Source organism: Hemitrygon akajei, chromosome 9 (assembly GCF_048418815.1).
Source record: "Hemitrygon akajei chromosome 9, sHemAka1.3, whole genome shotgun sequence".
Classification (NCBI taxonomy): domain Eukaryota; kingdom Metazoa; phylum Chordata; class Chondrichthyes; order Myliobatiformes; family Dasyatidae; genus Hemitrygon; species Hemitrygon akajei.
Window position 1 is genome coordinate 2,287,218 of NC_133132.1, and position 26,269 is coordinate 2,313,486.

General features: G+C 45.6%; 1 protein-coding gene across 1 annotated transcript in view; it reads right to left on the reverse strand.

Annotated features, from left to right (window-relative positions):
- Positions 1–26,269, reverse strand: part of LOC140733778 (glutathione hydrolase 1 proenzyme-like) — a 277,967-nt gene that overhangs the window by 57,576 nt on the left and 194,122 nt on the right. Inside the window, exons 6-8 of the mRNA XM_073057535.1 lie at positions 22,739–22,899; positions 13,914–14,063; positions 9,129–9,265 (exon numbers count right to left, since the gene is read on the reverse strand). Coding sequence (XP_072913636.1) covers positions 9,129–9,265; positions 13,914–14,063; positions 22,739–22,899 — 448 coding nt within the window. The remainder of the gene's footprint in view (positions 1–9,128; positions 9,266–13,913; positions 14,064–22,738; positions 22,900–26,269) is intronic.

The window sequence follows — 26,269 nt, forward strand, 5'->3', positions numbered from 1 at the left end:
TCAGTAGGTGAAGGGCTGATGGGCTCTGGGTTCAGTAGGTGAAGGGGAGATGGGCTCTGGGATCAGTAGGTGAAGGGGAGATGGGCTCTGGGGTCAGTAGGTGAAGGGGAGATGGGCTCTGGGATCAGTAGGTGAAGGGGAGATGGGCTCTGGGATCAGTAGGTGAAGGGCTGATGGGCTCTCGATCAGTAGGTGGAGGAGATGGGCTCTGGGATCAGTAGGTGAAAAGGAGTTAGGCTCTGTGTATGGATCAGCAAGTGAAATTAAGAGATTGTAGCCATTAGAGATACTTGGTTGCGGGAGGGGTAGGACTGGAAGTTCAATGTCCTGATGTCGATGGTTTTAGATGCGATGAAGTAGGTTAATGAGGAGGAGGTAATGGAGGCAACAGTTAGGGTAGTCGAGTGCTCAGTTTGCAATATGTGGGAAGTCAGGGCGAGCACTGTTGTCCCTGATGACTACACCTGCAAAAGTGCTATCATGTTTGCTGTTGTGTGCTGGGGCAGCAGGCTGAGGGTAGCAGACACCAACAGAATCAACAAACTGATTCGTAAGGCCAGTGATGTTGTGGGGGTGGAACTGGACTCTCTGACGGTGGTGTCTGAAAAGAGGATGCTGTCCAAGTTGCATGCTATCTTGGACAATGTCTCCCATCCACTCCATAACGTACTGGTTAGGCATTCAGCCAGAGACTCATTCCACCGAGTCTCAGCCATTCAGCCAGAGACTCATTCCACCGAGATGTAACACTGAGCATCATAGGAAGTCATTCCTACCTGTGGCCCTCAAACTTTCCAACTCCTCCCTCGGAGTGTCAGACACCCTGTGCCAATAGGCTGGTCCTGGACTTATTTTTCCGCTTGACATGATTAACTTATTATTATTTATGGTTTTATGTTGCTATATTTCTTCGCTATTCTTGGTGCGGCTGTAACAAAACCCAATTTCCCTCGGGATCAATAAAGTATGTCTGTCTGTCTGTCAGCTGCAGCTCCTGCCAAACCAAGTTAGGGAACTGGAGATGGATGAACTTCGGATCATTTGCGAGGCAGAGGCAATAATAAACAGGAGTTACCGGTGGACAGGACCTCCAGGGTTGCTACCTGTGCCACGTGCTAGTGTGGACAGAATTAGGAAGATAATGCAGCTGAATATGTGGCTAAGGAGTTGGTGCAGGAGGGAGGGCTTCATGTTTCTGGACAATTGGGCCTTGCTCCAGGGAAGGTGGGACCTGTTCCGACGGGACAGTTTGCACCTGAACTGGAGGGGTACTAACATCCTTGTGGGAAGGTTTGCTAGTGCTGCTCCAGGGGGTTTAAACTAGATTTGCAGGGGGAGGGGAACCAGAGTGTTAGAGCAGATAGTGAGGTGGAGGAGGATAAAGGTCATGCGAGAGCTGCAAGTATAGTGCATGGAGTAAAGCCAGATCTAACATATAAAGAGGCTTTGAGGAAAGAGCAGCAGAATAAAGGGTGTAAAGGTATTAAGGTAGAAGGGCTAAGGTACGTGTACTTCAATGCAAGAAGCATCAGGAACAAAGGTGATGAACTGAGAGCTTGGATACATACATGGAATGATGATGTAGTGGCCATTGCAGAGACTTGGCTGGCACCAGGGCAGGAATGGATTCTCAATATTCCTGGATTTCAGTGCTTTAGAAGGGATAGAGAGGGGGGAAAAGGGGAGGAGGGGTGGCATTACTGGTCGGGGATACTATTAACAGCTACAGAAAGGGTGGGTAATGTAGCAGTATTCTCTTTTGAGTCAGTATGGGTGGAAGTCAAGAACAAGAAGGGAGCAGTTACTCTACTGGGGGTATTCTATAGGCCCCCTGGTAGCAGCAGAGATACCAAGGAGCAGATTGGGAGGCAGATTTTGTTAAGGTGCAAAAATAATAGGGTTGTTATGATGGGTGACTTTAACTTCCCTAATATTGATTGGCACCTGATTAGTTCCAATGGTTTAGACGGGGCAGAGTTTGTCAAGTGCACCCAGGATGGATTCCTGTCACGGTATGTTGACAGGCCGACCTGGGGGAATATAACCATATAACCATATAACAATTACAGCACGGAAACAGGCAATCTCGGCCCTTCTAGTCTGTGCCGAACGCTTACTCTCACCTAGTCCCACCGACCTGCACTCAGCCCATAACCCTCCATTCCTTTCCTGTCCATATACCTATCCAATTTTTTAAAATGACAATATCGAACCTGCCTCTACCACTTCTACTGGAAGCTCGTTCCACAGAGGTACCACTCTCTGAGTAAAGAAGTACCCTCTCGTGTTACCCCTAAACTTTTGCCCCTTAACTCTCAACTCATGTCCTCTTGTTTGAATCTCCCATACTATCCACGTCAACTCTATCTATCCCCTTCATAATTTTAAATACCTCTATCAAGTCCCCCCTCAACCTTCTACACTCCAAAGAATAAAGACCTAACTTGTTTAACCTTTCCCTGTAACTTAGGTGCTGAAACCCAGGTAACATTCTAGTAAATCTTCTCTGTACTCTCTCTACTTTGTTGACATCTGTCCTATAATTCGGTGACCAGAGCTGTACACAATATTCCAAATTTGGCCTCACCAACACCTTGTACAGTTTTAACGTTACATCCCAACTCCTATACTCAATGCTCTGATTTATAAAGGCCAGCATACCAAAAGCTTTCTTCACCACCCTTTCCACATGAGATTTCACCTTCAGGGAACTATGCACCATTATTCCTAGATCACTCTGTTCTACTCCATTCTTCAATGCCCTACCATTTACCATGTATGTCCTATTTTGATTAGTCCTACCAAAATGTAGCACCTCACACTTATCAGCATTAAACTCCATCTGCCATCTTTCAGCCCACTCTTCTAACTGGCCTAAATCTCTCTGCAAGCTTTGAAAACCTACTTCATTATCCACAATGCCACCTATCTTAGTATTATCTGCATACTTACTAATCCAATTTACCGCCCCATCATCCAGATCATTAATGTATATGACAAACAGCATTGCCATACTAGATCTAGTATTAGGTAACGAACCGGGTCAGGTCACAGATCTCTCAGTGGGTGAGCATCTGGGGGACAGTGACCACCACTCCCTGGCCTTTAGCATTATCATGGAAAAGGATAGAATCAGTGAGGACAGGAAAATTTTTAATTGGGGAAGGGCAAATTATGAGGCTATAAGGCTAGAACTTGTGGGTGAGAATTGGGATGATGTTTTTGCAGGGAAATGTGCTATGGACATGTGGTCACTGTTTAGGGATCTCTTGCAGGATGTTAGGGATAAATTTGTCCCAGTGAGGAAGATAAAGAATGGTAGGGTGAAGGAACCATGGGTGACAAGTGAAGTGGAGAATCCAAACAGATGGTAGAAAGCAGCATACGTGAGGTTTAGGAAGCAAGGATCAGATGAGTCTATTGAGGAATATAGGGTAGCAAGAAAGGAACTTAAGAAGGGGCTGAGGAGAGCAAGAAGGGGGCATGAGAAGGCCTTGGCGAGTAGGGTAAGGGAAAACCCCAAGGCATTCTTCAATTATGTGAAGAACAAAAGGATGACAGGAGTGAAGATAAGACTGAAAAGGTGGGAAGATGTGCCTGGAGGCTGTGGAAGTGAGCGAGGTCCTCAATGAATACTTCTCTTCGGTATTCACCAATGAGAGGGAACTTGATGATGGTGAGGACAATATGAGTGAGGTTGATGTTCTGGAGCATGTTGATATTAAGGGACTTGTTAAAATACATTAGGATGGATAAGTCCCCGGGGCCCGACAGAATATTCCCCAAGCTGCTCCACGAGGCAAGGGAAGAGATTGCTGAACCTCTGGCTAGGATCTTTATGTCCTTGTTGTCCACGGGAATGGTACCGGAGGATTGGAGGGAGGCGAATGTTGTCCCCTTGTTCAAAAAAGGTAGTTGGGATAGTCCGGGTAATTATAGACCAGTGAGCCTTACGTCTGTGGTGGGAAAGCTGTTGGAAAAGATTCTTAGAGATAGAATCTATGGGCATTTAGAGAACCATGGTCTGATCAGGGACAGTCAGCATGGCTTTGTGAAGGGCAGATCGTGTTTAACAAGCCTGATAGAGTTCTTTGAGGAGGTGACCAGGTATATAGATGAGGGTAGTGCAGTGGATGTGATCTACATGGATTTTTGTAAGGCATTTGACAAGGTACCATACGGTAAGCTTATTCAGAAAGTCAGAATGCATGGGATCCAGGGAAGTTTGGCCAGGTGGATTCAGAATTGGCTTGCCTGCAGAAGGCAGAGGATCGTGGTGGAGGGAGTACATTCGGATTGGAGGGTTGTGACTAGTGGTGTCCCACAAGGATCTGTTCTGGGACCTCTACTTGTGATTTTTATTAACGACCTGGATGTAGGGGTAGAAGGTTGGGTTGGCAAGTTTGCAGACGACACAAAGGTTGGTGGTGTTGTGGATAGTGTTGAGGATTGTCGAAGATTGCAGAGAGACATTGATAGGATGCAGAAGTGGGCTGAGAAGTGGCAGATGGAGTTCAAACTGGAGAAGTGTGAGGTGGTACACTTTGGAAGGACAAACTCCAAGGCTAAGTACAAAGTAAATAGCAGGATACTTGGTAGTGTGGAGGAGCAGAGGGATCTGGGGGTATATGTCCACAGATCCCTGAAAGTTGCCTCACAGGTAGATAGGGTAGTTAAGAAAGCTTATGCGGTGTTAACTTTCATAAGTCGAGGGACAGAGTTTAAGAGTTGTGGGGTAATGATGCAGCTCTATAAAACTCTAGTTAGGCCACACTTGGAATATTGTGTCCAGTTCTAGTCACCTCACTATAGGAAGGGTGAGGAAGCATTGGAAAGGGTACAGAGGAGATTTACCAGGATGCTGCCTGGTTTAGAGAGTATACATTATGATCAGAGATTAAGGGCTTTACTCTCTGGAGAGAAGGAGGATGAGAGGAGACATGATAGAGGTATACAAGATATTAAGAGGAATAGATAGAGTGGACAGCCAGCGCCTCTTCCCCAGGGCACCACTGCTCAGTACAAGAGGACATGGCTTTAAGGAGGGAAGTTCAAGGGGGATATTAGAGGAAGGTTTTTCACTCAGAGAGTGGTTGGTGCGTGGAATGCACTGCCCGAGTCAGTGGTGGAGGCAGATACACTAGTGAAATTTAAGAGACTACTAGACAGGTATATGGAGGAATTTAAGGTGGAGGGTTATATGGGAGGCAGGGTTTAAGGGTCGGCACAACATTGTGGGCCGAATGGCCTGTACTGTGCTGTATTGTTCTTTGAAGTGGGCGGGATTAAAGGGGGAGGGGTGGCCTGGAAAACTTTCCAGTCAGGGAAAATGTCAGACAACAGACTGGAGAGCTGGTCCACTGAAGCTATGCGGGTGGTACTGAGGAATAAGAAAGGTATGACTCATTAATGGGGCCATATTACAGACCACCCAGCAGCCGAGTGATTTAGAGGAACAAATTTGCAGCGAGATCGCAAACGGTTGAAAAAAACATCAGGTTGTGACAGCAGGTGATTTTAACTTTCCACACACTGACTGGGACTCCCATACTGTCGAAGGACTGGATGGGATAGAGTTTGTCAAATGTGTTCAGGAAAGTTTCCTTCATCAATACAAAGAAGTCCCAATGAGAGAGCGTGTGATACTTGATCTGCTGGTAGGGAATGAGACAGGGCAGGTGGCAGAAGTCTGTGTGGGGGAACACTTTGCATGTTGTGACCACAATGCCATTAGTTTCAAGATAATTTTGGAGAAGGATAGATCAGGTCCTTGGGCTGAGATTCTGAATTGCAGAAAGACAAGTTTTGATGATACTGTATGAGAAAGAATCTGGCAAGAGTGGATTATGTTTTCTGGCAAAGGTGCACTTGTAAGTGGGAGGCCTTCAAAAGTGAAATTTGAGAGTATAGAGTTTGTATTTTCCTGTCAGAATAGAAGACAACGATAACAGGTTTAGGAACCTTGGTTTTTGAGAGATATCGAGGTCCTGGTTAAGAGAAGGTGCGTAACAGGTATAGCCAGGAAGGAGCAAAGAAGGTGCTTATGGAGTTAAGAAGGAAATCAGGAAGGCTAAATAAAAGGATGAGTTTGCTGTCGCAGACAAGGTAAAGGAGAAGCCCAAGTGATTCCACAGAAACATCAAAAGCAAGAGACAAAATTGGTCCACTGGAAGATCAGAGTGATGATCTATGCATGGAGCTGAAAGGGATGGGGGAGATCTTAAATGGATTCTTTGCATCTGGATTTACTTGGGAGTCGGACACAGTTTATAGAAGTGAAGCAAAGTGGCAGTGAGGTCACGGACTGCATACAGATTACAGGAGGAGGTATTTGTTGTCCTGGGGCAAATTAGGGTGGATAAATCCCCAGGACCTGACAAGGTGTTCCCTTGGACCCTGTGGGATGTTAGCCCAGAAATTTGTGGGGTCCTAGCAGAGATATTTAAAATGTCCTTAGCCACGGGTGAGGTGCCGGATGATTGGTGGATAGCCAATGTTGTTCCATTGTTTAAGAAAGTCTCTAAGAATAAGCCATAAATTATAGACCGGTGAGCCTGAAATCAGTCGTGGGGAAGTTACTGGAAGGAACCCTAAGTGGCTGGATATGCAGTGGAGAAAATGAGGTTACCATTTATTTGGGGCACTGTGCTGCTTAATTGGGGCAGGAGCCTGTTGCTGAACAGGTTCTAATTAGCATCAGCTGCATGCCATTACTCCATATTTCCAGCAAACAATTTTTAAATAGCCTCAGTTGCATGTGGCTGTGGTCAAAAAGCAGTATTTTTGTCACTAATGGCTGGCAAGAAATAAGCAGTAAGACAATTCAGAACTGTTTTGCTCACTGTGGTTTCAAGCATTCAGGCTTGGAAATGCCAGAAACAGCTGGGAGTGAAAATGAAATTATTTCACTGCTTCAACAATTTAGGGACTATGACGGATTTGAAGGTATCAACAATCATCTGGAATGTTGCAAGATTTGGAGGATGCAATCATCGAAAGGATTCTATGAAGCCACTAGGTCTCTGCACAGATTTCGTTCATTAATGTTCAATCATCAGGCCACGGCAGCGTGCACTGGAAGAATTCCTCTGTCGATAACTATTGGGAACTAACACACAGTTTTATCGTATTGTAGAGGTATTGGTAGTGTTCGACTTTGTTTGTATTTCATTTAAATACATCCATTTTCAGTCAGTTAAGCAGCAGTTTGTCTTTTTATATCTCTTTGGCTATTTCAATGAAGTTTCAGTGAAGTGGAGCAACTCCTTAATTGGGCTGAAATGACCTGGTCCCGATTGTCCCAATTAACTGGAATCCATAGTATAAGTATTTCAATAGACAGGGTCTGATTCGATCAACACAGTGGGTCACGTCTAAGCAGTCTTAGAGTTTCTTGGGGGAGTACCGGGGAAGTTGATGAAGGCAAGGCCATGGATGTTATCAGCAAGGCCTTTGACAAAGTTCCAGGTGGGAGGTTGGTCAAGAAAGTTCAGTCACTTGGCATTCAAGATGAGGTAATAAATTGGATTAGGCTTTGGCTGCACAGGAGAAGCCAGAGAGTGGAAGCAGAGGGCAACCAGGTTAGGGCTTCCTGGTGAGCCGCAGGGCAATGAGTGTGCTGTAGCAGAGTGATCTGGGAGTACGGGTCCATGATTCCTTCACACTGGCATTACAGGTAGACAGAGTTGTAAAGAAAATCACTGGCACATTGGCCTTCATAAATAAGCACTGAGTGAAGGAGTTGGGATGTTAGGTTGAGGTTGTATAAGACATTGGTGAGGCCTAATTTGGAATATTGTGTACAGTTTTGGTCACCTGTCTACAGGAAAGATTTCAATAAGATTGAAAGAATGCAGAGAAAACTTATGAGGATATTGCCAGGATTTGAGGATCTGCATTTCAGGGAAAGGTTAAATATATTAGTAATTTATTTCCTGGAGCACAGAGAATAAGGGGGATTTGACAGAGGGGTATAGATAGGGCAAATGCAAGCAGGCTTTTTCCATTGAGATTGGGTGGGACTGCAACAATAGGTTAAGGGTGAAAGGTGAAATGTTTTAGAGGAAGATGAGAGGAAATGTCTTCGCTTGGAGGGTGGTGAGAGTGCGGGACGAGCTGCTAGTGCGAGTGGTGAGTGTGGGGTACATGGATGGCAGGGATATGGGGGGCGGTGCTCTGAATACAGGTTGTTGGGTAGGCAGATTAATCATTTGGCCTGGACTAGATGGGCCAAATGGCCTGTTTCTGTGCCGTAGTGTTCTATGCCTGGAGTATGTCTGTTCGGCATTTCCTCCGAGGGGAAATGTTCCCTCCTCACTCACTCTTCAAAAGACCTTCCCTAATTCCTCACAAAGTCAATGGTCCCAGCTTCCCCGGGGTTTCCAGAGCAACACTGGGAGCAACACTGGTCAGGCAGCATCCGTGGAGGGGATAAACATTCACTGGTCTGGACTGTGACCTTTCATCAGGACCGGAAAGGAGCCAGAATAAATGGGTTGGTGGAGGAGAAGGAGCACAAGCTGTTCGGTGAGACCTGGTGAGAGAAGGAAGGTCGGAAGGGACAGGAAGCATAGAGCGGGAATGCTGTGGGAAGCTGGGAGGTGATAGGTGGTTCTCGTCGAAGGAGAGGACAGTGCACTATGGAATAAAGGAAAGGATGTGGAGACCCGGAAGGAGGAAGGTGCAGGCTTTGCTGGGGGAGGGTAAAGAGAAGGAGGGGGGTGGTGGGAAACAGAGAGAGAAATTGGTGTAGGTGCAGTCAGGTTGGAGACGAGCGTGATAAAGTATGTGGTGCTGTTCCTCTGATCTGTGTCTAGCTTCAACTTGGCCGCCAAGGAGACCATGGGCAGGTACTTTTCAAACCTTCCTGGTCTTCATGCTGGGGCTGGGACTTTGATTCCAAGCGCCACCACCTCCTCACTGGAGGTTGGTCCCAGCTCTGGACACCCTTCACTGGAAACAGTCACCAGCGGTTACGAGCGGTCTGCTCATTCCGTGCCCCCGGGACGGTGAGCTGAGTGCAGCCCTGACAGGCTCCGTGTGGGGTCACCGTGGGTCCCAGACCCCTTCCCGTGCCCTGTGCAGGTAGGTCGTGTGGGGATAGCGGGACAACAGAACGGGCACCTTACCCCAGTGATGTTGATGAATCGGGGATCTCCTAGCTTACTCCTCTGTGCGAATGCAAACTTAAAGGCTTCAGTAATCCGATGATAGGTCAAAGCTTTCTGTGCCGACGTGGAAACGCTGTCCGAGCTGAAGTTATAACCTGTCAACAGAGGACGTGCTGTGAGTTAGTGCTGAAGAGACAGGGGCTAATTCTGTTTCACTGGCTGCTACAGGGCAGTTAACGGACAGCAGAAGGCCGTTCAGGCCCTCTAATTCATTCTGCTGCTCAACTCAGCTATGGCTTTCCTGGTGGGACAGGCAGGGCAGGGTAATGGACAGAGACAGAGAGATGCTCCACGTCTGGGACCTTGGACAAAGACCTTTTCCAGAACCAGTGTCCGAGGAAGGTCAGTGGTGCCGGAGCACCAGGAAAGGATGGTGGGACAGAGGCAGGAGCCCCACCCCAGCTGATGGCAATCCAGAATGGTCTGTACCCAGACACATCATGTGGGCAGCCTGTGACCTTTCACCCTGTCCTCGGAAACACAGGTAATCCCCCTTCAGGCAGCTCACTGATACCTCAGACGATTTGTCACCTGGTATTGATTCCGGGGCTCCAGGATACACCCCCCAGAGCTGAGAACTAAGGGAGAGGTCCCGTCAGATACACAAGTCTGGCTGTTGTAGGGGTCAGCCCACTGTACCAACACTGCCTGAGGGCTGTCTGTCATCACAACCTGTCTCGGTTCAGACAGGTGTTGGAAGTGGGGGAGAGAGGGTTGGAGTTGGGGCCATCCACGGTCTGAGGAAATGGGCGCTTGCTGCTGTGAAGCACTTTGAGCTTGTGGAGCCTCCTAAACAGTGTCCCATCCACCCAGTATCCTTCACCTCTGCTCCTTCTGCCGATCACCTGTCCCACCATTCCCCCTTCTCCCCTTTGTACTGGCCACTCTTAGCCCCAATCCACACAGATGCTGCTCGATTCGCTGAGCTCCTCCAGCAGGCTCTGTGTCTCCCATGTCCACAGAGACATGGAGCCCACACAAACTGGAAGCCCCCAGTAACTGACTTGGGACAGCCCAGGCTGAACGAATGTGGAATGCCGTTGGCTTTGGTGAGGGGAAGGTGGAGTGTGACTGGAGCGCGAGGTCTAGGGAGCCTCTGTTTGTGACTGGAAGGGTGACAGGGACAGGGGTCTGGTCTCTGACGGGAATGGAGCCAGGTCTAGGATAGGAACAGTGCTAAAAGCTACCAGAGGCTGAGAGACAGTCTCCAGGGCTCCAGCTGAATGCAGGACCAGGAAGACCATTAAGTCTCTCATTTGCCCCAAATGGGAGAACATTGGCGTGGACAATGTTCCCTCTAAGGTGCGTGCACACACATCTTTTCCACGAGTGCACGAAGGAATTTAAACTGCACACTGAAGGTTGTCACCTCCCTTGTTGGCATGTTCAGTATATTTTACGATCGCACACAATCACATTTCCTTTAAATGTTTCTGATATGGACGGTGTTGACAACGTGGAGTTTATGATGCTTTGTCTGCAGATTTTAGAACGGGCTCATTGACACTGTTTTTATTGAAGAAATTATTGATCCACTCTGTCAAACTCCAAAGAAGTGAAGGGTGTGAAGTGTAAAAGAACTGCTGGTTCATTTAAAGTGGAACGGCTGAATGAAGCAGAAACCGCGACATCAAAAGCTCATGAGGTCTGGAACGTGCAGCTACGAGAAATATTTACAGAAACTGATGGGATGGGAGATTTTAATTTCCCAAATATCAAGTGGCATCTCCCTAGAGCAAGGGGTTTAGATGGGGTGGAGTTTGTTAGGTGTGTTCAGGAAGGTTTCTTGACACAGTGTGTAGATAAGCCTACAAGAGGAGAGGCTGTACTTGATCTGGTATTGGGAAATGAACCTGGTCAGGCGTCAGATGTCTCAGTGGGAGAGCATATTGGAGATAGTGATCATAATTCTATCTCCTTTACAATAGCATTGGAGAGAGATAGGAACAGACAAGTTAGAAAAGTGTTTAATTGGAGTAAGGGGAATTATGAGGCTATCAGGCAGGAAACTGGAAGCTTAAATTGGGAACAGATGTCCTCAGGGAAAAGTACGGAAGAAATGTGGCAAATGTTCAGGTGATATTTGTGTGGAGTTCTGCATAGGTACATTCCAATGAGAGAGGGAAGTTATGGTAGGGTACAGGAACTGTGGTGTACAAAGGCTGTAATAAATATAGTCAAGAAGAAAAGAAAAGCCTACAAAAGGTTCAGAGAGCTAGGTCATATTAGAGATCTAGAAGATCATAAGGCTAATAAGAAGGAGTTAAGAAGGAAATTAGGAGAGCCAGAAGGGGCCATGAGAAGGCCTTGGTGGGCAGGATTAAGGAAAACCCCAAGGCATTCTACAAGTATGTGGAGAACAAGAGGATAAGAGGTGAAAGAATAGGACCTATCAAGTGTGACAGTGGGAAATGTGTATGGAACCGGAGGAAATAGCAGAGGTTCTTAATGAATACTTTACTTCAGTACTCACTATGGAAAAGGATCTTGGTGATGACTTTCAGCAGACTGAAAAGCTTTTGCATGTAGATATTAAGAAATAGGATGTGCTGGAGCTTTTGGACATAGAACATAGAATAGTACAGCACATTACAGGCCCTTCGGCCCACAATGTTGTGCCGACCCTCAAACCCTGCCTCCCATATAACCCCCCACCTTAAATTCCTCCATATACCTGTCTAGGAAAGCATAACGTTGGATAAGTCTCCAGGACTGGAAGAGATATACCCCAGGCTACTGTGGGAGGTGAGGGTAGAGATAGCTGAGCCTCTGGTGATGATCTTTGCATCATCAATGGGGATGGGAGCAGTTTCGGAGGTTTGGAGGGTTGCAGATGTTGTTCCTTTATTCAAGAAAGGGAGTAGAGATAGCCCAGGAAATTATAGACCAGTGAGTCTTACTTCAGTGATGGAGTAAGTTCTTACTTCAGTAAGTTGATGGAGAAGATCCTGAGAGGCATAATATGATTAGGAATAGTCAGCATGGCTTTGTCAAAGGCAGGTTGTGCCTTATGAGCCTGATTGAATTTTTGGAGGATGTGACTAAACACATTGATGAAGGAAGATCAGTAGATGTAGTGTATATGGATTTCAGCAAGGCATTTGATAAGTTACCCCATGCAAGGCTTACTGAGAAAGTAAGGAGGCAGGGGATCCATGGGGACATTGCTTTGTGGATTCAGAGCTGACTTGCCCACAGAAGGCAAAGAGTGGTTGTAGACGGGTCACATTCTGCATGGAGGTCGGTGACCAGTGGGGTACCTCAGGGATCTGTATTGGGACCCTTACTCTTCATGATTTTTATAAATGACCTGGATAAGGAAGTGCAGGAATGGGTTAATAAATTTGCTGATGACACAAAGGTTGGAGGTGTTGTGGGTAGTGCGGAGGGTTGTCAGAGTTTACAGTGGGGCATTGATTGGATGCAAAACTGGCACATGGAGTTCAACCCAGATAAGTGTGAAGTGGTTCATTCTGGTATTTCAAATATGATGGCAGAATATAGAATTAATGGTAAGACTCTTGGCAGTGTAGAGGTTCAGAGGGATCTTGGGGTCCGAGTCCATAGGACACTCAAAGCAGCTGTGTAGGTTGACTCTGTGGTTAAAAAGGCATACGGTGTATCAGCCTTCATCAATCGTGGGATTGAATTTGGGAGTCGAGAGGTAATGTTACAGCTTTATAGGACTCTGGTCAGAGTGCACTTGGAGTACTGTGCTCAGTTCTGGTCGCCTCACCAGACGTAGAAACCATAGAAAGGGTGCAGAGGACATTTACAAGGATGTTGCCTGGATTGGGGAGCATGGTTTATGGGAATAGGTTGAGTGAACTTGGCCTTTTCTCCTTGGAGCGACAGAGGATGAGAGGTGACCTGATAGAGGTGTACAAGATGATGAGAGGCATTGATCGTGTGGATAGTTAGAGGCTTTTTCCCAGGGCTGAAATGGTTGCCACAAGAGGACACAGGTTTAAGGTGCTAGGGAGTAGGTACAGAGGAGATGTCAGGGTTAAGTTTTTTATGCAGAAAGTGGTGAGTGTGTGGAATGGGCTGCTGGCAACGGTGGTGGAGGTGGATACGATAGGGTCTTTTAAGAGACTTTTGGATAGGTACAAGGAGCTTAGAAAAATAGAGGGCTATGGGGAAGCCTAGTAATTTCTAAGGTAGGGACATGTTCGGCACAACTTTGTGGGCCGAAGGGCCTGTATTGTGCTGTAGGGTTTCTATGTTTCTATAAACCCAGAAGAGATCAAAATAATTACTGCCCCTGTTTTGATGACAGTTAAAATGAATACCTTTATAAATGCAATACAGTGCGCACATGTCGTTGTCACTGGGCAGAACTTTGCACAACAGGAGGAAACTTTGGACATTCACCGTCCCCACCCTCTGTCCTGCTGAGTGCCCTGTTCAGCTTCGTCCCACCAACACCTCCTTCCACAGCCCCGTCCACGTCACCACATACCCCTCTCTCTTTAAAACTATGTCTTTCAGTATTTGGTATTTCAGATCTGGGAAAACGTCTATTTATCTCTCATTAGTTCAAATATATAAAAATAGAAATGTCTATATCAATGAACTGAAATTAAGTGAAGAAAGCGGGCCAGTTGTGTCAGTGCCGTGTCCGGGACCCAGGCAGACAGCCTGGGAGTGAGACTGTCCTCACGGCAGGACGAGGAGCATGGAGAGGATATCGGCAGACCCCTTCCCCGCCACTGGAGGAGGGAGGGTGTCTACATTTCTCACCCTTCAGAATGTTCAGAATCAATGCCAGCACCGGGCCGCCAGCGGGCACGCTGGGCGTGAGCAGCGTGTAGTCTCCGAGTTCCAGCTTCACCGGGTTTTTCATTAACCGAGGAGTGTAGGACTTCAGATCGTCCAGAGTGATAATGCCACCTGTGGGAAGAAAATGGATCTAGTGTCATTGTGCAAAGTAATTTTGTCAGCACAGGAGCAGGGTTTCCATTTGCTTTGTCGAGCTTTGCTTGGCGCTGGTAAACTTGGTTACCACCCTGGTCCCGCTTAACATGGTAAGTTTACCCATCTCCCTGGGAAACAGCAAGCAGTCTGCGTCTCTGAGGAGGAGAGTGGGGGCAAGGAGGGAGGAGGATGCGTAGTAAACTTGCTTGTGGGGCTGGCAAAGAGAGCCATCCATTTGTCCTGCAAGCGAGCAGCAGACGGGCCCAGCTGGGCAGTGTTCCAGCGCGATGGCTGTGTCCTTGGAGAAGAAGCAAGCAGTGTCCATGGGTACCGCAGGAAGAAAGAGGGTTTTTGTGTTTGTGAGGGGTTAGTGCTGAGTGATGATGGATTTAAGGTTCATCGCAGGAGGTGACGAAATAAAACTGTGGGGAAGGCGAATGGATAAGGAGAGAAGGAGAAATCACACCGTACAGGGCAGGAATGGGCAGGTTGTTCCACAGGCAAGACTTTTAGCAAAGCAGTCCTGTGTAAAGGACACAGTTCACAAACGTCGTTTGCTGTTAATGTTTGTTGCGGTGTTCCGTGCTTTATGCTCTGGCGAGTGAACCACTTGTCAGCAGGGAATTACAGAGGCACGAGAGAGGAGCTTGCCCACGTGGATGATGGCAGAACAGAGATGGCTGAAGTTTCTGGGAATAGTTCACAAGGCGCAGGATAGATATGTCCCACAGAAGCAGTGTTCTCAAATGGCAGGAGTAGGCAACTGTGGCTGAGGAGGGAAGTTAAGGACTGCATAAAAAGCCACGGAAAGGGCATCTAAGGCAGCAAAAGTGAGTGGGAAGTTGAGTGATTGGGAAACTGTTAAATACCAACAAAAGGCAACTAAAAAAGCTATAAGAAGGGAAAAAGATGAAATACGAGGGCAAACTGGCCGGTAATATAAAGCAGAATACTAAAGGTTTTTTCAGTTATATAAAGAGTAAAAGGGGGGTGAGAGTTGATATCGGACCACTGGAAAATGATGCTGGTGAGGTTGTAATGGGGGATGAAGAAATGACAGATGAAGATAATGAGTACTTTACATCAGTCTTCACTGTGGAAGACACCAGCAGTGTGCCAGAGGTCTGTGAGTGTCAGGGAGCAGGAGTGAATGACATTGCTATTACAAGGGAAAAAGTACCAGGCAGACTGAAAGGTCTCACGGTGGATAAGTCACCCGGACCAGATGGACGACATCCCAGATCCGGAGAGAGGTTGCTAAAGAGATAACGGATGCATTGGTCATGATCCTTCTTGAATCACTTGATTCTGACATGGTCCCGGAGGACTGGAAGATTGCAAATGCCTAGCGAGTGAACCACTTGTCAGCAGAAAATGGACAGTCAGGGCCCGAGGTTCCCTCAGATTTCGTTAACAGTGGCTCTGAGACGGAAGTGTCTACACGGCATGAGATCCGTATGGCAAAATGTCACAATGTCCACACGGTCTGAGAGCTGAGTATCACAATGTCCACACGGTCTGAGAGCTGAGTATCACATTGTCCACACGGTATGAGAGCTGAGTATCACAATGTCCACACGGTCTGAGAGCTGAGTATCACAATGTCCAGACGGTCTGAGAGCTGAATATCACAATGTCCACACGGTCTGAGAGCTGAGTATCACAATGTCCAGACGGTCTGAGAGCTGAGTATCACAATGTCCACACGGTATGAGAGCTGAGTATCACAATGTCCACACGGTCTGAGAGCTGAGTATCACAATGTCCACACGGTCTGAGAGCTGAGTATCACAATGTCCACACGGTCTGAGAGCTGAGTATCACAATGTCCAGACGGTCTGAGAGCTGAGTATCACAATGTCCACACGGTCTGAGAGCTGAGTATCACAATGTCCACACGGTCTGAGAGCTGAGTATCACAATGTCCACACGGTATGAGAGCTGAGTATCACATTGTCCACACGGTCTGAGAGATGAGTATCACAATGTCCACACGGTATGAGAGCTGAGTATCACAATGTCCACACGGTCTGAGAGCTGAGTATCACAATGTCCACACGGTCTGAGAGCTGAGTATCACAATGTCCACACAGTCTGAGTGCTGAGTATCACAATGTCCACACGGTCTGAGAGCTGAGTATCACAATGTCCAGACGGTCTGAGAGCTGAGTATCACAATGTCCACACGGTCTGAGAGCTGAGTATCACAATGTCCACACGGTCTGAGAGCTGAGTATCACAATGTCCAGACGGTCTGAGAGCTGAGTATCACAATGTCCACACGGTCTGAGAGCTGAGTATCACAATGTCCACACAGCATGAGAGCTGAGTATCACAATGACCACACGGTCTGAGAGCTGAGTATCACAATGTCCACACGGTCTGAGAGCTGAGTATCACAATGTCCACACGGTCTGAGTGCTGAGTATCACAATGTCCACACGGCCTGAGAGCTGAGTATCACAATGTCCACACGGTCTGAGAGCTGAGTATCACAGTGTCCACACGGTATGAGAGCTGAGTATCACAATGTCCACACGGTATGAGAGCTGAGTATCACAATGTCCACACGGTCTGAGTGCTGAGTATCACAATGCCTGCTTGGCATGAGAGCTCTGTTGCACAATCAATGTTTTTTGTAATATTCACATTATGAATATTTAGAATTAATTTGAAACACTGACAATTTAAATACTTTCAAGCTCTAAAATGTTTCACAGTAAAAGTTGAGGTATATTTATTATTATATTAACATTTGGCACAGTGGTAATTACCACTGGATCAGTAATCCAGAGACCCAATGACATGCCAGGGCATGATTTTGAATCCCACCATGGCAGGTGGTGACTTTGAATTCAATAAAAATGTCTGAAGACCATGAAACCATGTCGATTGTGTTAAAACCCCGTCTGGTTCACTCATGTCCTTTAGGGGAGGAATCCTGGAGCCCTGCCTGGTCTGGATAGATGAGATTCTGAGTGCACAGCAATCTGGTTGCTGAGCAAGCATTCCGTTGTATCCAACCATTGAACCAAAACAATCAGGGATGAACCGGGATGGATAACCCCGCATTGACCGAGGCATTGGGAACGACATTGGCAAAGTCCTCCTTACTGATATCTGTGCATATGTTCTGAAAGAGAATTCAGGGTGCTAGATAGAAAGCTGAGAAGCAAGACCTCCAGGGTAGCGGTCCCTGGATTGTGTCTGTGCCATGCCCCAGTGAGGGCAAGTATGGCATGATTGGCACATCACTGTGTGGCTGAGGAACTGGTGCTGGGCTTCAGAAATTTGGATCACTGGGATCTTTTCTGGGGAAGGTGTGACCTGTACAAAAAGGACGAGTTACACCTGGCTCAAGGGAGACCAATATCCTGAGGGTAGGTTTGCTAGAGCTGTTGGGGAGGGTTTAAACTGATTTGGCAGGGGAGTGGGAATTGGAGTGATAGGGCTGAGGATGGGACAGTTCATATACAGCCAGATGCAATGTGCTGTAAGACTGTCAGGAAGGACAGGCAGATGAAAGGGCAAAATTGCTGCCAGAGAGATGATTTGCAGTGCTACATGAAAACAAAATGGAAAAGGATGCTGTCCTGTGGGCCGTGTCTTATTCTGATTGAAAGTCACTTCCGTCATGACCGGTTAGTCTAGGAGCTGCACCTCCGGTTACCATTGGATAGCTGACTGCTGTCCGGTTTCAAACATCCTGGGTATATAAAATTACACGTGGAAAGGGCTTACTCTCTTCCTCCTTTGTTTAAGGCAAGGATGTACATGACCATTGGGAAGGTATGCTCTGTAAACTTTCATCAGAGTATGTTTGACTGTACGTGGATTTATTGAATATTTGGCTTTGCAGTGCCTGCAACTTAGGGAACATGAATGCTTGGTTAAATTGAATTTTTACCGTTTGTTAATAGATGATCAATATACCTATTCTTTTTTTAAAATTTTTTTAATTAGTTTTTCAAAACATTTTACAAAATTAAAAACCCCAAATCCCAATGAGGAGCATTAATACAGAGCAAGGTTAAGCATACAATAACAATATGCTACAGAGGAAAAGAATTTAACAAAAAAGCACCTAAATTAAAGACAAGTGAGCTTAGTGTCCTCCCCAAGCCCCACAACACAAGAAAAAAAAACAACTCCAGACCAACCACCACACAGTATAAAGAGTATAAGTCCGGACAGTCAAACTCCCAGACTGTGAATACACTTAGCAACAGAGGATAATAATGCCTACTACCAGAAAAAAAGAGCTGAAAGCAAGGGACCGAAAAGAAGAAAAAAAAAGAAAAAAAAAACCCTAGTCAAGAGGAAGGTTATGAAAGTACTCGATAAAAGGTCCCCAGACCTTATGGAACTTTAGATCCGAATTAAGAACTGAATAATGAATTTTTTCGAGGTCCAAGCAGGCCATAATGTCGTTAAGCCATTGCGCATGAGTGGGCGGGGCAACATCTCTCCATCTAAGGAGGATCAAGCGTCTCGCCAGGAGAGAGGCAAAGGATTGTATTCGGCATTTGGTCGGACCCAGACATAAATCTGTCTCGCCCCAAAAACCGAACAGAGCAATTAAGGGGTTAGGTTCTAGATGCTGATTCAGAATACCCGATAATGTAGTGAAGACATCTTTCCAGAATTTCTCCAAGCTAGGACAGAGCCAGTACATATGGATGAGAGAGGCCACGCCCCTCTTGCATTTATCACAGAGCGGACTAATGCCAGGGTAGAATCGAGATAGTTTAGATTTAGACATATGGGCTCTATGATTCTTGGAGGAAAGCAATGTCAGCTTTGAGTTGTTTAATATGTGAGAATACCTTCCTCCTTTTAACAGGGTGGTTCAGTCCCTTTACATTCCAGCTCACGAATTTAAGTGCACTAGCCATTATCAATTACTAATGCATAAAAGGCAGCAGGCATATAAAAAGTCAAGCAGTACAATAGCAGTCTGGGAGCAGAGATGTAAACATAGATTCGTAAGGTCAAAATATAAACATGTCCTAAACAATAAAGAAATGTTGGAACTGGAAAATCCACTCCATCCGCACAACCCAAAACTAGACGGCTACCAAAACAAGTAGCTAGCTCTACCAAAAAAATTAACCCAAATACAACTTCCAGATCTGTGTCATTAACAACAGTTCTGTATAAATACTATAGCAAATAATAACTAGTTTATGCACTAGAAAACATAACTACAGATTAGAACACCTTCTGCAGAAATATAAAATTTAATACAGAGAAAATCGGAAGGAAACCAAAACTAACCTACCCGCGAAAAATTATAGAAGAATAAAGTAAGAGAAAGGGAAAAAGAAAGGTAAGAAGGAAAAAGAAAAAAAGAAGAGGAAGGGGAAAATTATAAATTCAAGACGAGTATTTATCAACCGTTTACAGAGAAGGGAGAAAAAAATTCAGAGATTAGAAAAAAGGGGTGAAGAAAAGAAAAAGATAAAATAAATAAATATTTAAAACAAAGGAAAAATAAATCAGCAGTTGAACTGTGAACCGACAAACAGGGAGGCCTTCACTAAAGACTTCGAACCTCCAAAACAAGTTAGAGTTAGTTGTAGAACTCTGTAGGTAAAGTTATACAAGAATAAAAATAGATTACACACACACCAAATCCTGGGAGAGATTGTCAACAGCCCTTAAAGTTTCAATGAATAATGTCTGAGTGATTCAAGTGAATTCCGAGTCCAGAGAAAGTAATTTTACTACGAGGAGTACTTATCCACCATTTTAGGAGGTCCGATCAGATTCCGAAGATGACTGGATAGCCGGAAGACTTGCCACAAACGCTTCAGCTTCCTTTGCTGATTTGAACCACTTGAATTTCCTGGTATTAAGCTTGATTCGTAGATCAGCAGGGTTACGAAGGGAAGGTTTGAAACCATAATCAAAAAGCACTTTCATTATGCCTTTAAACAGCGCGCATCTTTAAGGTCTGGGGTGCAAAATCTTCCACAAAGCGAATGGTTGTATCCTTGAAAGGAAGCGACCCCCTGCGACGCGCCTCTACGATCAGATTGTGTTTTACCTGGTATTGATGGAAACACAAGATTACTGGTCGCGGACGGGAGCCCAGAATTCCGGGGGGAATGTAAACTCTGTGTACCCGTTCGAGCTCGGGTGGCTTCGGAAGCAAATCTTTCCCGAGTAACTCACAGAGAAACTCGGCGAAAAACTTCATGGTTGATCCCTTTTCAGTCGCCTCTGGCAATCCAAGAATTCTAAGATTGCAGCGTCTGCTGCGATTTTCGAGATCCACCATTTTGGAAAGGAGTTTGTTACATTTTTCCTCTAAGCTGGAACAGAGAGTCTCCAAGTATCGAACCCGACTTTCTAAAGCTTCAGAAGTCGAATCGATGCGAGATAAGTGTTCAGCATGTTTGTCCACTTTATCGTTGATCCGATCCAGTTTGTCTTCTAACTGTTTGAAAGCGGTTTTAAATTCCTTTAAGATTTAGTCTCGGAGCTTTCCAAGCGCCACCATCGTCTCGTCCGACGGGGTCATAGCTTCTTTTCTCCCGGATTTAGAACTCTTGCTAGACATTGTAAGTTAGATATATTCACAGGCAAGTAAGAGATACCGAAATAATTCCTAACTAAGGTTTAAAAAAATGGAGACATTTAGTGCAAAGGTAGCGACAGTAACGGAACAAAAGTTCGGAGCAGCTAAACAATCGCCATCTTACCGGAAGTTGAATATTTGGCTTTGTAGTGCCTGCAACTTAGGGAACATGAATGCTTGGTTGAATTGAATTTTTACCGTTTGTTAATAGATGATCAATATATCTGTTCTTCGAGAGCGCCTTCTGTCTCATTTGCCAGACCCACGATTCTGACTGAACATTACAGGTGATGAATACAGGACTGGAGGTGTTATGTTTGAACACACACAGCATGTAAATAAGGTAGATGATCTTGTAGCACAGTTATAGATTGGCAGGTATGATATTGTGGGCATCACTGAGTCATGGCTGAAAGAAGATCATAATTGGAAGCTTAACATCTACGGATACACCTGGTTTTGAAAGGACAGGCAGGTAGACAGAGGGGGTGGGATGGCTCTGTTGGTAAAAAATGAAATCAGATCCTCAGAAAGAGGTGTAATTTCTCCGCATCTCTGTTCCAAATGGACGTCCTTCGATCCTGAAGTCGGTGTTGAGTCGGACTCTTGTTGAGTCGGTGGTGAGGAAGGCAAATGCAATGTTAGCATTCATTTCGAGAGGGCTAGAATATAAAAGCAAGGATGTAATTCTGAGGCTGTATAGGGCACTGGTGAGGCCTCACTTGGAGTATTGTGAGCAGTCTTGGCCCTTATCTAAGAAAGGATGTGCTGACATTGGAGAGGGTTAAGAGCAGGTTCACGAAAATGATTCCAGGAATGAGAGAATATCGCACAAGGGGCTTTTGATGGCTCTGGGCCTATACTCGCTGGAATTTGGACGAATGGGGGCGGGGGGGGGGGGGAATCTCATTGAAACCTATCGAATGTTGAAAGGCCTAGACAGAGAATGTGGAGAGGATGTTTCCCACAGTTGGAGAGTCTAGAACCAGAGGTCACAGCCTCAGAATGGAGGGACATCAATTTAAAATGGAAATGAAGAATTTATTTAGCCAGATGGAGGTGAATCTGTGGAAATTGTTGCCACAGGTGGCTGTGGAGGCCAGGTCATTGGGTGTATTTAAGGCGGAGGTTGATTCGTCAGGGCAGGACAGGTTACAGAGAGAAGGCAGGAGAATATTGAGAGGGAAAATAGACCAGCCATGATGAAATGGCAGAGCAGACTCGATGGGCCAAATAGGCTAATTCTGTCCCCATTGCTTATGGTCTCTTATCGATGGCAATCTCAGATCAGATGGGCTGAATGGCCTGTTTTCATGCTGGATGATACAAGGACTTTAGCGCAATCCATGCTATTTATGAGTCCTGACGAAGGGTCTCGGCCCAAAACGTCGACAGTGCTTCTCCTTATAGATGCTGCCTGGCCTGCTGTGTTCTACCAGCATTTTGTGTGTGTTGTCCATGCTATTTCAACTTGTTTTAAGTCCTGAAGGATGAATGGAGAACTAATGAATACTGAAAGGCCAGGGTAGAGGATATTCTCATCAGTAGCGGAGTCAGATATCCATTTGTGCAGCCTCAGGGTACAGGGACATCCCTTTGCAATGGAAAGAGGAGGAATTTCTTCAGCCATGGGGTGATGAATCTGTGGAATTCATTGCCACAGACAACTGCTTTAAGGCTGAGATGGATACGTCTCGATGAGTAAGAGGGTTAAAGGTTAACGTAGCAGGAAAGCGGGGTTGAAAGAAGATTAGATGAATGGTGAAGATGATTTGATAGTCTTAATGGACTAATTCTGCTCTTATATCTTGTGCTCTCTTCACCATTTGAAGGTCAAAGCCCGGTGATCTCTGGGTTTGAGAGACTAGTAAACGTTCACATTACACATAAAATCTTTCCCAGTCCAAGTTAAAATGAACACCATTAGTATCGGGATGGACGCAGATAGAGTGGGCCAGATGACCTGTTTCTCAGCTGTGAGGGCATAGGATACCAGTGGAACGGATGAGATCAGGAGACAAGGATCCTGGTCACTGCTATAATCCCAATGGAGAAGGCCGCTACCCACCTGCATTCCTGATGTCAGCCACAATCTGCTGGGACAGGGATCCATTGTAAAATGCATCAGCACCTTCATCTGCCAGCACCTGATAGGTTGCAGCCAGTTTTGGGAATCTGATGATTTCGCCTTCCTGGAGAATGGTACCATCCTTTTTACAGAACACCTCACTGTGGAGAGGAAGCAAAGAGTCAGGTGGCTCTGGCTGCAATGCAACAGATTGTGAACCGCTCACAGCAAATGTGTACAAGACTGCAGGCTGTTTTCCCCACTGACTCCCTACACAAACACTCCTCCCCTGCTTTCTGGCTTCAGCCTTTACCAATGGTCAATACGTAAGCAGTCAGTGTCTCAGTACTGACTGACGAGCACGGCTTGGAGGGTGGTGAAGCAGAGTGAAGTGAGTTAATGTGCTGGGACATTTTGAGATTAGGGAGGAGGTGGTGCTGGCTCTTCTGTGAGGCACTAAGGTGCGACAAGTCCTTAGGTTCTGATGGCATGCATCATAGAATATTGAAAGAAGCAAGTGAGGAGATTGTTAGTACTTTGGGTTTGACAAAGATCTTGATGTCCTCACTAGCAACAGGCAAAGTCCCAGAGAGTGACAATGTTGTGCCTTTGTTCAAGAAGTGAACGGAGGATAATGCAGATACTTATTGGCCAGAACAACAAACCCTTTGTGGGTCAGAATCAGAATCAGGTTTATTATCACTGGCATGTGACGTGAAATTTGTTAACTTAGCAGCAGCAGTTCAATGCAATAGATAATCTAGCAGAGAGAGAAAAACAATAATAATAATAATAAATAAACAAGTAAATCAATTACACATATTGAATAGATTTTTTTAAATGTGCAAAAAACAGAAATACTGTATATCAAAAAAAGTGAGGTGGTGTCCAAAACTTCAATGCCCATTTAGGAATCGGATGGCAGAGGGGAAGAAGCTGTTACTGAATCACTGAGTGTGTACCTTCAGGCTTCAGTACCTCCTTCCTGATGGTAACAGTGAGAAAAGGGCATGCCCTGGGTGCTGGAGGTACTTAATAATGGATGCTGCCTTTCTGAGACACCGCTCCCTAAAGATGTCCTGGATATTTTGTTGGCTAGTGCCGAAGATGGAGCTGACTAGATTTGGCAGCATCTATGGGGAGGAATAAAGTGTCGATGTTCTGGGCCAACTCCTCTCACCAGGACCAGTGAGCCATTATAGACCAGAGAGCCTCACATCAGTGGCAGGAAAGTTATCAGAGGATACTGATACCTGGATAATCCAGATTGGATCTATGCACATTTGGAAAGGCATTGCCTTCCGAGGGACAATCAGCCTGGCTTTGTGTGGGGAAGGTCATAACTTACAAGTTTTTGAGGAGGTGACAAAGGTGTTTGATGAGACAAGGCAGCTGATGTTATCTACATGGACTTTACTAAGACATTTGATAAAGACCATAAGACCATACGATACAAGAACAGAATTAAGCCATTTGGCCCAACAAATCTGCTCTGTCAATTCATCATATCTGATCCAATTTTCCTCTCAGCTCCAATCTCCTTCCTTCCTGTATCCCTGACCAATCAAGAATCTTTCAACCTCTGCCTTAAATATACATGAAGACTTTGCCTCCACAGCTGCCTGTGGCAAAGAATTCCACAGATTAACCACCCTCTGACTAAAGAAATTCCTCCATATTTCCATTCTAAGAAACATTGAAAAACATAGAAAACCTACAGCACAATACAGGCCCTTCGGCCCACAAAGTTGTGCTGAACATGCCCTTACTTTAGAAATTACACAGCTTACCATAGCCCTCTATTTTTCTAAGCTCCATTCACCTATCCTTAAATCTATGGATAGATAGGGTGGATAAGACCCTATCACATCCACCTCCACCACCGTTGCCAGGAGCCCAATCCACACACTTACCACTCCTGAGTAAAAAACTTCCCCCTGACATCTCCTCTGTACCTGCTCCCAAGCACTTTAAACATATATCCTCTTGTAGCAACCATTTCAGTCCTGGGAAAAAGCCTCTGACTATCCACACGATCAATGCCTCTCATCATCTTATACACCTCTGTCAGGTCACCTCTAAATGGATCCCCCTCTATTCTGTGGTGCTCTCTGGTCCTAGACTCTCCCACCATAGGAAGCATCCTCTCCACATCCACTCTGTTAAGGCCTTTTACCATCCAATAGGTTTCATTGAGGTAACCCCTCATTCTTCTGAATTCCAGTGAATACATTAAACATTCTTGATATGACAAGGCATTCAATCATGAATCATTTTTGTGAACCTCCTTTGAACCCTCTCCACTTTCAGCTCATCCTCTCAGATAAGGGGCCAAAACTGCTCACAATACTCCAAGTGAGGCCTCACCAGTGCTTTATAAAACCTTACCATTACATCCTTATTTTGTATTCTTGTCCTCTTGAAATGAATGTTTAACATTGCATTTGCCTTCCTCACCACAGAACTGTGCCCACTTCGGTTCAGTCCGATTGCACTTGGAATATTGTGTGCACTTCAGTCAGACTACCCTTGGAATACTGTGTTGAGTTCAGTCAGACTGTACTTAGAATACAGTGTGAATTTCAATACGACAGCACTTGGAATACTGTGCGCACTTCAGTCAGACTAAACGTGGAGTACTGTGCACTTCACTCAGACTGTACTTGGAATACTGTGTGCATTTTAGTCATACTGTACTGGGAATATTGTGTGCACTTTAATCAGGCTGTTCTTGAAATACTGTGTGCATTTCAGTCAGACTAAACGTGGAGTACTGTGCACTTCACTCAGACTGTACTTGGAATACTGTGTGCAGTTCAGTCAGACTGTACTTGGAATACTGTGTGCAGTTCAGTCTGACTGTACTTGGAATACTGTGTGCAGTTCAGTCTGACTACTCTTGCAGTACTGTTGCACTTCAGTCAGACTGTACTTGGAGTATTGTGTGCACTTCAGTTGAACTGCACTTGAATTACTCTGTGCACCTCAGTCAGTCTACCCTTGGAATACTGTGTTGAGTTCAGTCAGACTGTACTTAGAATACAGTGTGAATTTCAATATGACAGCACTTGGAATACTGTGCGCACTTCAGTCAGACTAAACGTGGAGTACTGTGCACTTCACTCAGACTGTACTTGGAATACTGTGTGCATTTTAGTCATACTGTACTGGGAATATTGTGTGCACTTTAATCAGGCTGTTCTTGAAATACTGTGTGCATTTCAGTCAGACTAAACGTGGAGTACTGTGCACTTCACTCAGACTGTACTTGGAATACTGTGTGCAGTTCAGTCAGACTGTACTTGGAATACTGTGTGCATTTTAGTCATACTGTACTGGGAATATTGTGTGCACTTTAATCAGGCTGTTCTTGAAATACTGTGTGCACTTCTGTCAGGCTGTACCAGGAATACCGTGTGCACTTCAGTCAGACTGAACTTGGAGTACTGTGTGCAGTTCAGTTCAGTCAGACTGTACTTGGAATACTTCGTGCACTTCTGTCAGACTGCACTTGGAACACTGTGCACAGTC